Consider the following 14,240-nt stretch of genomic DNA (forward strand, 5'->3'; position numbering starts at 1 on the left):
GAGCTATGGTTACAAATGAGGATAACGATACAGGAGAGCAACAACCCAACAAGGAAAGCCAATCCCAAACTATTACCAGCAACAAACGTTTGTGTACAGCTCATAAGAACAATTATCTAACTTCTCCTAAAATCAAGGAGAAGATTGATGTGTAACATTACAAATAGTGGAAAGAATCTCTCTACTCATACATGGTAGAAGAGCCTCTCTCGTGGACACGTAGGTGTGCTTCATCGAACCACGTAAAAACTTGTCTCTTGCTTCCTCTCTCATAGCCCCATGGACGAATATGGTGGACAATGGGGACAATGTCTTGCCATCCGTTCACCACGGGACAATTGCAGCAGCAAGCGAGAGAGCCAGAGAGAAAGAGAGAGATGCATAGGAAGACAAATGGACATCCAAAAAATCAGAGAGAGCAACTTCATTCCCACCATAGAATCTCAACAAAGGAATTCCTCATAATCCAAGCGTTTAGTTACACGACTGATCCTTTCATCCACGTACTGCCAGAGGCCTTTGTTGGTGTTGCATCAGAAACACTTGTGTCCTTGCTGCGGAGGAACAAAAGGAAATGACAAAATTGGCCTCCTACCTAGGCAAAAATAAGATGAAAAAATGTCTTCTGGTCTCACCAACCGTGATAGGATATATGAACTCTCTATTTTTATTGTCAGCATAGCCCATATCAATGTGTATCAAACGATATATCTTACCGATGATCAAACCATTACAGCTCCAGGAACAATATTAACAACGTTTGGTGTGTTCAACCCCCAACATACACCACAGTCTGAAAAAAATTATTAAAAAAAAAGAAAAAAAAAAAACCATGCACGGGTGGACAGCGTAGGAGTTGATGTATATTTGGTTAGTCAAACTGTTTAACTGTTGTTCTTCTGTTGTAAAAGTTTGAGTATTCTGTTACGAGGGTCGCTAAGCAGTTGTATCATGGGTTGCTTCTTTAAGCAACCTAAAGTAATTAAAGCTGTTTTACAACCTTGACAACAGATCACTTAACTTTATAGCAGAAATAACAAATCTGAAACGGTTTTACTAACTAAATATATATTAACCGCTTCACATGGACCATGTGAAAAATACAAAGCTGAGAGCCTGGCAATATATATCGGACTGAAACACTAAGAAGGGAGTCGCATGTGGCCTGCGTGACATTTTATTGGTAGGTCATCTTATCCTTTCACGCATCGGTTACTTCAAACGTTTGACCAAAAAAACAAGACTCGGGTTTCCAGTAATATCTTTTGAGAAGCCAGCAGTCTTGTCGGCATCAATACCCACGGGGGGACAGGTTAACGTTCCATTAAGGGGAAAAAAGTAGTTGAATAATATGTTCGAGTACAAAAATGACAACGAGTCGAGCTTTACGGGCTCTATGGAATGAGCTGAATCAATTCCTTTACTTACTGAATACCATTTATCGCTATGACATAAGGCTATGATCGCACTTCCATGTTGTATCGCGCCACAGCCTTCCAGTATTTCACTACCATAATACCCTTTATTCTACTCATCTGGAAGTACAGATTTCGACGGAAGGAGCAGTCTGCTCCTTAGTTACACCGTCCTCACTTGGGCTGCGACTTCTGCCGCTTCAAATATTGTAGAATTGGCTCCCTTACCTGAAGGGAAAAGGTAATTTTCTAACGGTTAGCAAAATAGTATGCATCATTGTAACAGAGTAAAGCGCATTCAAGAGATTCGTTTTGCTTCCGGCAATACGACTAGAAGGCATCTAATTAAGATACCACGAAGTCTCGAAAATAACTTGCCGGCTGGGCTGCAAGGACAAAAATGAATCATAGGAGAATTATTTAGGAAACTCTTTTGTAATCGGCACACTAAAAGCTTGCTACCAACTGTATTGACCAGATTTTATGAGCTACCAAAGCTAGAACTGTTCGTTTTAGTACTCTATTCTCTACACGTGAAATTGAATTTGTGAGAACCAGCAGGTAGACTGACAAGATACTAGACGATCTTTTAAAAGTAAATGGCAAATATCTGTATTACGCTAAAAATGATATTCCAAGGGGCTAGCTTTCAAAATGACATTGCCCGTTTGTACTTTGAAAAGGTGGAACTTTATTGTGGAGCAGTTCAAATTCGGTGGAAAGTTCCAGCTGCATATAAACACGGAACTTTAGTGCCGGGAGTTTTGGAGCTATTATGGAGCTTTAGTACCGCATTAAAATTCCACTTGAACTGGTTAGGACAAATTTTTTGTTCGTTAACTTCTCAATTCCCCGAAAAAAAGCTCTATGAAACCAAACAATTGGAGTAATGTGAAAGCAAAAATTTATATAAAGAGTACGCAAAGCCCAGGTATTTAGTTCCATGCATTCCAACAAGAGGCCAAGCCGGTAAATCCGCATAAAATTATTTCTGGCAAACTCAAACATATGAATTTGCTGTCAATATCCAAAACTATAAAATGGAACAGAAAAACGTACATGTCCAATATGTGCATCAGATTTGATGAAACAATCAAAATTAAGGCGGTTAAATAGACTCATTTTATAAAATTTGTGCCACATTGGTTTTTCGTAAAGTTTGTTTCAATCTTATAATTTTGAACTGTTTTAAACACATCTACGTGATTAGGTTGATTAGAAGAGAGAAAGACTTGCAGCATACCGTGCTAGCTTTTCTGGCTCTCTTTTCCTGAGTGGACTGACTGCACCTCAATGCATCAGGATCGTTGCCCAGGGAATCGATCCTGCATCCTCCACCATGAGCTACGCCATGTATCATGCTCTCTCGAGAGGCCATCGGCTTCAAGATTCAATCATGATACACATTTTAATGTTAAGGCGATTACAATAATCCATAAAAACTACGAAGTCAAAATTAGAAACAAAATGGGACTGACCACTACAGCCATGCTGGTGGGTGTACGTGGGTCCGCTCTCATCTCTGCACCAGAAGTTTGGTCGCTGTGAAAGGAAGCGTTTTTCAGCATACCAGATCTCCCACGAGTACGAGTAAGTTCCGAACCAATCGAGTGAAAACCACCATATGTGGATCCGTCGTTGAGGTTCCGGCGCCCTGGATCTTGTTTGATATCTGAATAGTACAAGTAGAAAGAACGGGCAGCATAATAGATTTATCAAACATCTTAATCGGCACTCGGTAGCCTTGGCAGAGGCCCTCTCATCTCCTAAGCTAAAAACCCTTAATTTCGCTGCAATTTATAGCTCATACTTGTGCATAGTTCAAGGAAACCAAAATATTCGGAGATTTAAATCAACCTGCAGACCATATTTTTTCAGCCAAAATAGTGGCTTTCTTCTTCAGTCTTTTACGACTACCAATCTCGCGAAATCACGTAGATCAATCAAACTTCAATAACTTAAAAGTGGATCTGAAGCAAATAGTCAACACAAGATCCATCCGCGGTATCCCCATGAGCTGAGCTAGATGCAGTAAGTGCAACGTCGACTTTAGTTTGGGCCGGGAAACTACTCGAACAAATGGAAGGCTCGTTGAAACTCAATTCATGAAATCATTTGATGGTAGAACAACCTCAACTCCTGTTAATCAAGAAGCCCAGATTGGCCCATCGAATGCGTCTAATGAACCATTTAACCAATATAATTGGCCTAGCTAAAACTTCATACCGCTGGTTCATGATTTTTCAGTGCAGTAATCACATCCCCATAGATTGAATTGGAATTGTCAATTAGAGGGTTTTCCGTCCAAGAGGGTAGTAACTGCAAATCTCCTCGAGGGCTAATAATAAGAAGTAAACAGGCCAAGGACAAGCCCAGTCGCTGGTTCGCTGGTCAATTGATTAAGAGGCTGAATGAGATGAGTTCGACAAACACAATCTGATCCTACCAGACTCTCTGATTTTGCCACGCAACCTCATATTTATCTCACTAGCCTATCGAACCAAGTGGGTTCGAACTACAGATAATCAATTCAATTACCTGAGGTCAACTGGATGCCATATCCTCAGCCTCAAAGGCACAGGAGGCGGCTGGTGCAGTGGGAGAGCTTTAGCTGTCTTGAAATCAAATGGAATTCGAAAGTCATGCATGCATCAACCTAGTGTGGTACTTCGCCTCTGAAAGTGACACTATGCCTCTATTTAATGCAGCTTTCTCGTACGCACGCAATATTGTGGTTTTATGTCACTGAGAGTGCGACTAAGTTTCACAAACCAGATGGTGTTTTCTCGCGCAAGAAACAGGAACAGGAAAAGGACAAACGAAATCCTTCAAAAATACTTGTGGTTGTTGCTCAGCATTCTGCTCCCAATTAATGAATATTCGAAAGAATCAAAACCATAGGTGGTTGTGACTTTCAAATGTAACCTGACCCGTTGTGAATTCCCCAATACATTGATCCTGGGCCATCGCTCTCACCGCTTCACAAGGGTTACTAGGTGACGGAGAAGCAGAACTGCCTGCTTCATATTTCATAACCTATCCTAGGTGACGAAGTGTCATGCTTAACGCAAAATGGATAATAACACAATAGCGTACCTTCACCGACTGTCCTGGTAGATGGTCCATTGTTTTCAATTACCTATTAATAGCAAAGAACAGTTCATCAACAGGCGTGATCGACTGTGGAACAGTGGATGTATTATGTACCTATACAAAGGGCGTAGATTTCTCACTGAGACGTCAATGTTTAGAGCTTTTTTGATCTCCAGAAGCTTCCTGCTAGTTATCTCCGAGTGAAGGACACGCTTCCCTGTAGCCGGGAGGAAAAGTCCAAATGGAAAATATAATAACTGGTTAGTGGCACAGTAGAAAAAGTAAATGGCTGGTTTCCCTATGAGGATTAAAGCATTTCCTGGAAAACATTGGCCATTGCGGTGTGGTCAGTTTTCCGACTTGACAGTCCCCATCGTTAAGGCCAACATTCCGAAATCCTCGGCAGTGAATCTCAAATTAAACCGACTCAAAGAAGGCAGGGTAACATCTTGGGGTTCAAGACACAAACTGGGCCTTTTCTCAAAAAAGTATTAAAAAATTACATTTCACTTGTTTTATATAAAAATTTTAAAAAATGATATGTAGATTCTTATCAAAATTTAAAAACTTTAATTCCACACTCTTCAAGAAAAAATTTCCTACTCCACCCTTAACCTAATTAAAAGCTTTAATTAAAAAAAAAAACTAATCAAGAAACTGCTACAAAAGGAAGACCGAGCACCCCATCTATGACGCCAAGTACAAAGAGATTCCCCTGTAAACTACCAAAAGAAATGAAAGCAAAATTTAATGAAAAAGCATGTGAAAACAAATTGGAGAGCAGCGAAAATTGTATTGTAAATCTCGGTTTTCGTTTCATATGGCGTTTCAAAGATATGGATACGGATCGGCCTTTATCAGTGTTGAAAAATAAGCTTCAATTTTACTTTTTTTATTATATTTTATTAACGACATTTTTTTGTGTCGGTCACCTTTTGCAAGGTAGAGGCTGAGTTCAAGAAGCTCGGCCGAAGGGTTTTACTGCCACTTTCAAGACAAAATAACCATTTTTCGTCTTTTTGATTTCTTGTCAGCAAGCTAAGCGGATCCGTGCAGCTTAGCTTCTTGTCAGAACCTTTACCCGGACCCTACCAAATTCTTTTAATCAAAAAGAATGAGAAAACTTGCTCATAGCACATGAATGGGTAAACATGCATCGATATTTTAATTCAACGAATACCGGTTTTCTGTCTCGCCAAGCTTGGCGTGGGTGCGTTTGATATGTCTAATCTTAAGTTTATGGGTGTGACATAGCATTCTTTTGTCAAAAATTCACGTCAAATTCGTAGCCGATCAAACAGGTAGATGCATTACCAAAAATTCGGGTGACAAGCTGTCACCAAATTTACGAAAATTTGCCAAAAGAAATAGATTCATAAATTTGACCTTAGATTTAAACATGAAGTCTTCATTTTACTCTTCTACACTACCAAAAAATCTGCCATGACATAAGGTCTGGGAAAAAGTTCCACAAGTACCATGTAGAAGCTGGCCTTTCTCAAAACATTTAGGGAAAAATGTTCTAACAATTAATGAAGTATAAAAATAACAGAAAATAATGAAAGGCTAGATTTCGAAGAGTTTTTTTGCAAATTGTAAAGAACTTCCATGAAATTGATGAATACAAAATGAGAACAGAAAAAACACTAAAACGTAAAGGAATATGTTTACGCTGACAAAAGAATTTTGTTGCAATAATGTCGTGATAACTCCATGCCCTTTGACGATGTTCTCAAGATATGAGGCATCTTTGTCCAGTGGCTTTAAAATGCCAATGGCATCAAGCTATTTGTAAGATACGGAAACATCGATGGCTATGGTTAAACCAAAGATTTCTAATGGTGGAAGGTTTCGGAAATCGGAAGTAAAGATTGCTAGAGGAGGTTTCCTAGAAAATCACAAGAAATGGTGAAGGAAATCTACATTTTGAACTATCGCTAGACGAGGAATTAAGTGAATACCGAATTTTCTGCTTCCTTTGACTTCGATGTATCCCTCCTTTGCCATCCTGTTCATCAGTTTCCGGACAGTAGCCTGGTTTGCCTCCCCTTCCAACTTGTTCTGCAGCTTGGCGACGGTGACATAGTCCAAAGGAAGTGCATGATACAAAGCCTGCAATTAAGGAATACCGGGTATTTAATCAAGACATGAAATTCCATATAATTTGCACATATGTATATTTATTTTAAAGTTTAAATTTTTAGATAAGCACCTTCATATACATCCGATCACCATCTCCTTCATTTTGGCTTGTCAGAGTATCATTTTCTGGAACATCCATTTCCTCCTTCACAACATTGAGGTCAACGTCTAGCTTCTGAACGAATACGTCAATCAGGGAACTCGTGCAGGAATTCTCTAGCTTCTTGAATAAGAAACGCATCAGGGAAGTCACGGTGGCATCTTACCTTTGCCCTTTTTATGGAGTAGATATCTTTCCCCGCACTTGTAAGAAGGCCTTCCTCTACAAGCTTGCTCACAATGGCTGAAAGTTTTAGCGTTGCCGTTCATTATAAGGGGGAAAAGGCTATACCCATGCATGATGCTAAGAGGACAGAGGTGAATTCCAGTTAGTATTAAGTTCCAGTCAATAGGTCTTTCTAACTAATGATATCCCACCGGCAATCTTGCAATTTCTCAAGTTGAGAAATGGCAGAACATATAATGGAATATCCACATTTGTAGAGTTTGCAATCCAGCGGCAAGCCCTAAACTGCATACAGAATCTAGCAAACTAGAAAAGGAATGGAATTTGAGCCAGCCACAAGGTGGAATACCAGCAAATGGGAGGGAGTTAAGGCGTTAATGGGAGGAAAATTTAGAATTACGAAGCCTCCTAATGCTGTGTATTTTAGATGATTGAGGAAGGGGCAATAAATACAGACAATTCCCCCGACATACTTCTCAAACAATCTTTCTTTCAATTGAAATTGAATTACCTTCTATTAATACCTGAAATCAACAAAAGAAATAACATTCAAGGATTAGCAACTGTTAAGAAGATGTTTTAAGCTGAATTTGATACACGGAATCCTCTTACAACTGATATATCTGGAAAGTTCGATAGAATGTCAGGGAGATCAATAGTGTCTGTGTGCATTGAAATGATCCAATCCCTTATGCAAGCCAACTTTTCACTTTCATGTTCATCATCTTGTGTATCATCTGCACGCCACCAAATTCAGGCAATCACAGGACTATAAGATTCAAGAAGAACTATCCAGAGAAAACAAGGATTTAACCAAGTGGCTTCCTGCATTAGGACATTTAATTGTTCATTCATATCAGGCGGTTTGAATTGGCCGGCATTCGCCAATCAAAGCAGGGAATTTTGGCTTGGGTTCTGTGACCATCCAAATGGTCCATAACCAGGCAGCCGTGTTAACTAGGCCCCATGAAATATATGAAAAACAATAATGTGGAAGACCTCAATATAGTTAGAAGGATGAAAATCGAGCTATCGATGAAAGCATAGATCTAGCAGAGCATTGATCAAGAAAGGATATTGGTGATGGCTTATCATCCAACTGAATAAGAGGGCAACTTGGCCATTTAGGATGTTTGTGCAAAGGTACCATCAGAGTGGCTGCTGTAACCGGTATGCCAACATCATCCAAAATGAGGATAGGATGGTCACAGATATTGGATATATTGGTGATGGAAGCCACATAAAGGCCAGATAAACTGAGAAGTTCTTCAAGAAAAAATATCACTTTCAAATTGAGAATTCAGGGTTTTGTGTTTCATTTACCCTCATTGAAGGTGTCATCGATCCCACTGTTGTTCTTTTCCAGTTTATTCATACCTGTACTGAAGCTTGTCAATGCAGTCAAAGGTAGACCAGAAAAACAGCTAAAATGATAAGCTCAAAAAGAATTACCAGCCGGTGCCACAATGTATTGACCATCCTGCATCAGACAAGCCAGGGGTAGTTATTGCAATTTATACAGCTAGTATTAATAGATTCTGATTTTATTTTGCTTTGCTTCCTCCCAAATAAATTATATCTAAAACAGCGAACTTTTTCACCTCTGACATGCTAACTGTTTGCGGTGGGATAATTCACAAAGCAAAAATGTGATCTACTGATCTTCCGTTCACAAGGTGTGAGCAAGTCCTCCCAAGACCATAAGAAAAGAATAAAAACACTATTGCCGCCCACATTTCCATCTATTTTAGGCAGGTTATCGAACAGAACATTTGATTTTAGCTAACGGAAAAAGAACAGGCTTACATCTGTGTCAGTGGAGGAAGAATCCTCACACCTCTGCTGCATGGAATCTGCACCCACGCTTACTTCATCTTCTTGAAGTTCATCATTCTCATCCTCACAAGGATCCAGGATGCTCTTGACCTGCGCACATGTAACAGAACTTAGGATCACAGGGCACCTAGATCACTAACCATTTCTCAGGATATATCCAGGAACCGACCTTGAGAGCCAAAACAAGATGCTTGCTGTCAACATTACCAACTTCCAACTTTAATGGCTTTTTTGCCCAATGACTATACCCTTCTTCTTCAGAGCAACTCCTAAAGAAGGGGGGCTCGTAATCAAGAGGCTGTGTGACAAGATCATCGACAGATTAAGAAAAATATACAAGCTGAAATTGCAGCACAAAAAGTAGAATCACTGATAAGCCTACCACATACCGTTATGTCATCATAGTAAAGGAGCTTCATCAAGATAGTACGCTGAATTGAACATTAATATTTAGAAAATCAATAATTTGAGAGAAAGACGTTCTTATGTTTTAATTTTCTCGAAAAGAACTGGGAAACTAATCAAATTACCTCTTCAGGCATCCGATCAAGAGTTCTCATCAACTGAATTAAGGTCCGCACCATCTTACAGGCTGAACTCCTGTGTAAACCACACGATCAGTCTAGTCATTGTATCATAACTCTAGTCGAGTTGTCATCTGACTCTGATGTGTGCTGCGATCAAGTAATATATTTGAAGAAGAAAATTTTGCTATACCTCATCTGATTTGGAGTAACATCAGAAGGGCTTGTCTTGAACGCAGTTCCATGCTTCTTGATCCCATTACGATTTATGTTCATGGAGATTTCATCGCTGTCTGAATTTGTGTAACTGAAAGAAACTGCAAGCATTGTCCATTGTTAATCAAAAATCATCCAGAAGTACAGAGGAAGTGAAAAGCTGTTGAAGAACAGGCAAATCAGACAACACATAAACTGGACCGTGGACATGCACACAGATTTTCTTTCCAGCAGACTCTGGAAGTGGAGTTCTGGTTCCAGATTGCTGAAGTTTCAGCAATCTGGAACCTACTGAACAGACCATTGCCTGCCCGCCATTCATTATCTCTCGGATAGAAATGCGTTGTAAATAATGGTCGTTCATATTCAAGTTAGTTCCTAGTAAACCTTTATAATTCAGGTTTCCAGCTTACATGTGTATTCTTCAATCATAGGACCCTCAAGTTTTTCACAGATGCAGAAAAGCAGCGTCTTCAGGTACTTTTTCTGCAATGCATCATAAACGCCTACATACGTAAAGAATATGAGTTACAAAATCATTCAGTTTCAACAGAAAAAAAAATTTCAAGGAAAAATAAATGACTGCTTTGGTGATGCCTTTCTACCTTTCTCCATCCAATCAATTAGCCTTCTTGATTCAGCGTCCATAGGCATAAGTTTCTTAATCTTCATTTCTGTTACAAAAATGCCAAAAGTTGTAAGTGAAAATGCAAGCAACAATGAGTTTCCGTTGACATGTACTTGCAAGAGATTGTATCACCGACAGTTCTGACCTAATGCTGGGACGGACTTGTCATTGAAATATTTCTCAGGAAACAGACCTCTGATGTAGCTGATGTTGAATATTGCGATACGTAGAAGGTTTCTTGTCTGTGGAAAAAAGTATGTCAAGAAAGAATTATGGCCAACAATTACCATATGAAACTAGAACGAAATAATAATGTCTAAAACCTTAATGAGCCAAAGATGTGTCATGAAATCAAGATGATTAAAAAGTCTTAAGGAAAAAGTGGCCAGCATTTCAGCTAAAAATTACCTACTTGATCTCAAAAATCAAAGTGTGGTTTATTTAATAAAGTCTACATAAAGATCGCTCACCTTTAGCTATCTGTGGCAGTTAGTTCCCACCCGTGCACTAGAAATGCATGGAGGCATACACAGATACGTGTTCGCATACGTGCAGATACATATATATACGCGCACACACACAGAGAGAAACAGAGAGAGAAAGAGAGAGAATCAATAGTTTATTTATGGACAGAATTTGGTAGAAGCTTAAGGAGCCAGAATTTTTACCTTCTGAATGTCCACTTAAGGACCTTCAGAAGATAAAATTTCTAATTTTCTAGACGAGTTCATGGCTTAGTGCAAACTGCAAAATAAGCCACTGAGAGTTAATAACGTATTTTAGTTGCTGTAGACTCGCCTGTAGACTCGCGGGAATCCTTTAGAAGATAAAAGTTGTGGACGAACTTTACCCGTAAACAAGTCATAGTGAGAAAACTTTTTCCTGCGAAGACTAGGAGGTTCAACTCACAGGGTTCCTCGAATGAATCAATGATGATCAAAAAATGGCTTACTCGTAATATTTTTCTTTTCTGAATGATGATCAATGAATGACTTATTCAAATTTCTCGCCACACTTTCAGATTGACACATGATCTACTTGGATCATCACACAAAATTAAGTTTGCCTGACGATCAGACTCAGGAACAATCTTCAGATTCAAAATACAGAAATATATTTGCCACAACTAATCGAGTTGAGATTTTGACTATTTAATAAAAAATGGATGTCTGGAAATGCTATCTAAGTAAGAATAAAGAATAGACATTGAAATTTGAGAATCATCACATGTCTGCTTTTATAATGACGTTTACTAGAATATCAGCTACACTGCCTACGGTTGTTTTAACTATATACGGTTGCACATCACGAGTGCGCCTCATAAGGTTTAATCAGAATGTCAGTTAAATTGTCCAACAGTTTTTACTATTGTAGACTTGCGCGCCACTAATGCTGCTCAGCTCGCCCTGAATCGCCTAGATTCAAGCAACTAGGCACTGTATAACGACAAAAAGGACTATCCAATCCTGATCATTCAGTATTACCACTAGGACACTTGAATTTTAGCCTGTCATGAGCGGCGGATGGATACGCATGATCAGTTCCGAAGCATTCAATTTATTTAAGGTAACTCATGAACCAATCCAAATTGTCACTACCTGGCGATCAAAGCTTGATTCGCCATATATGACCTGAAGATAGGTAGAATTAGTGTGGATGGAGCGATTCTCACCAGAAGAAGCGAATCCTGCTCGGTGATTTCCGCTTCTTTCTGCTTTTGAGCCACGACCTGCAGCAGACCAGGATATAGACCGTCACTTTCTCACACACACACACGGAGAGAGAGAGAGAGAGAGAGAGAGAGAGAGAGAGAGATCACCATTTTCTCTGGAGAGAAGGCGGCAGCGGAGAGACGATTTCGGTCGTCAAAAGCGCGCGAGAGGAAATTTTGAAATGCCGGTAACGAGGGTGGGGCGGTTGGACCTCTACTTATAGACCTCTTAGCCAATTTAACTGCGGTTAAGTGCGGCAACAAGCCAATAACTTACTTGTGTTGAGTCCTTTAACTTGGGTTAAGTAAAATATATCACCCACGCAAGTGATCCCAAGATGCTTATAAAGCAGTACCGCCAGTCTCATTATTCACATCCGTTTCAGCCGGCCAGTACACCGTATCACCGGCCCATATCGGACTATTTTTCATTTTTTTCGTGTACTAACATTAATGAATAAATATATTAAAATATTTAAACGATAAAAAGAATGTATGACGTTGCAACATCTCTATCAGCCAAAACCAATTCTAATTTGTAACTGATAATGATACGATGCGCATAAGCCCACGCCAGGACAAGATTACAAGAGTGCAATCATGTACGGGAGCGCCACTTTTGCTTTATCACCGTTAGTCGTTTCGGATGAGAGAGAGAGAGGACTGCTCGGACAAGAGCCCAAGCTTCCCTCAGTCACTAGCCTACTGGCCACCTATCGGTCTCTGGCCTATGCTGGCGTGCCAATGTCTCTCAAAGGTCGATTGACTGATAGCCATATAATTGAACACAACGGACAGGACATCCTATCTGGTGTTATATGTCTACTTATATGATTCATCCCTATTTATACTGTCTGTCTATTCGTCTTGTTCAACATTTGTTTTTTATTCTATTCGTTTTGTCTTTTTTTTATTTGTTTCTTTATAGTATGTGGTTTCTTCATGAGAATACTCAAATGAAGTGTTTGAATAGTCAAAGATGAAACAATAGTTCTCTCTCTCTCTCTCTCTCTCTCTCTCTCTCTCTCTATATATATATATATATATATATATATATATATATATATATATATATATATATATATATATATATAAAATAGAGAGAGAGAGAGAAAAATACTTTTAACTCATAAACAAATAGCTTTTGCTATTTATACAAAATCAATTGCAATGTTCATGAAGCATGAATAGTCTTCTGTGGTACATTACTTCAAGCTTTACTTCTAAGAACTGCTTTGTCAACCATTTCTTAATCAACAATGTTGCTATCAACTTCTAGCTTTTAAAATGTGCTGCTTGTCCATGATTAGTCATGCTTTAGTTGAACATCTTTTTACAAAAAGCCTGATCATCCACAATACACATCTGAGCAAAGCCAGGAAAAAATATGCATTAAACATAGGTCCAGCCCATCTTATTCACTTATGATCAGCTACTGTTGGCAAACCAAAAAAAAAACATTATTTGTTTTAAACAATGAAAAGTACGTTTGCATCATATTAAAAAAAATGAACAAAAAAAGCAATTTAAGCATAACACCTGAAATAAATATCTACTAGCACAAGCATGGTAGAGAACTATAGAAGTAGGGAAGCCAAGTAATAAATTACAACCCAACAAAAGCAAGCCCAAAATTTTGATGAGAGAAAGAAATTTGGTAATTTTGCATGGATATCAAGTGTCAGACCTAATTGACATCCATGAGCTCAAGAACTGATTTTGAAGTAGCTAGCACGTTCAAGCAAAAAATGAATATAGCTTTTACACAAAATCGCCAATTGAAAGTCCAATGCTTATATATCCTAAAAATAACAATGGTGATTGGCAATAGGAGGGGGAGGATAGAAGTATTTACTTTGAGACCATCCAAACCTTCTTTAGAATATTAAAATGAATCATTCATTTTAAGAGAGATGAACATTTAGAACCTCTTTGAAAGGACATGAATGCAATAATTTATTTTTCAAGTTATTTAATGAAACATATGATAAGGCTTAAACTAGAGAAATTTATGATCTACATATACACTAGGCAAGACTGTTCTATAGGCGCCAAACGTCGGTGTTGTTCATCTAGTATGAAAGGAATCAGAGAAGACAACCAACATGAATGGATGACTAGGAGTTCAGTAAGGTCGGTTGATCATCACTTTATTCCTTAAATTGCACCTTTGATGACATGTTCAACCTGCATTTTGTTCTCTTTCCAAAAGAACAAGTTTTATTATGAGAATTGTTTCCATTGAACAAGATGATTTGCTTTTCCAACTACTAACAAGCTGGTATTTCGCTCTCTATGAATGACATGCAATTGATTGTTTTGTCAAGAGTTCTACTCCAACAGATTTGATTATTAGAGTGCACAGTGTTGCCTTTCATGTTCACAAGGT

General features: G+C 38.7%; 1 protein-coding gene across 1 annotated transcript; it reads right to left on the bottom strand.

The window, feature by feature from the left end:
• Positions 1-1,369: 1,369 nt before the first annotated feature.
• LOC116251048 (meiosis-specific protein ASY1) lies at positions 1,370-12,068 on the bottom strand. The gene is made up of 21 exons (XM_050077004.1): positions 11,960-12,068; positions 11,813-11,869; positions 10,286-10,382; positions 10,118-10,186; positions 9,926-10,018; positions 9,490-9,613; positions 9,303-9,372; positions 9,162-9,203; positions 8,942-9,070; positions 8,743-8,862; positions 8,389-8,416; positions 8,260-8,313; positions 7,536-7,673; positions 6,917-6,993; positions 6,721-6,825; positions 6,470-6,620; positions 4,649-4,725; positions 4,512-4,554; positions 2,894-3,087; positions 2,659-2,796; positions 1,370-1,643 (listed from the first exon to the last, which is right to left on the bottom strand). Exons 1-21 carry the CDS (start codon positions 11,960-11,962, stop codon positions 1,590-1,592), a joined length of 1,863 nt encoding a protein of 620 aa, XP_049932961.1. The 5' UTR covers positions 11,963-12,068; the 3' UTR covers positions 1,370-1,589.
• Positions 12,069-14,240: the final 2,172 nt, after the last annotated feature.

This window comes from Nymphaea colorata, chromosome 3, assembly GCF_008831285.2.
Source record: "Nymphaea colorata isolate Beijing-Zhang1983 chromosome 3, ASM883128v2, whole genome shotgun sequence".
Classification (NCBI taxonomy): domain Eukaryota; kingdom Viridiplantae; phylum Streptophyta; class Magnoliopsida; order Nymphaeales; family Nymphaeaceae; genus Nymphaea; species Nymphaea colorata.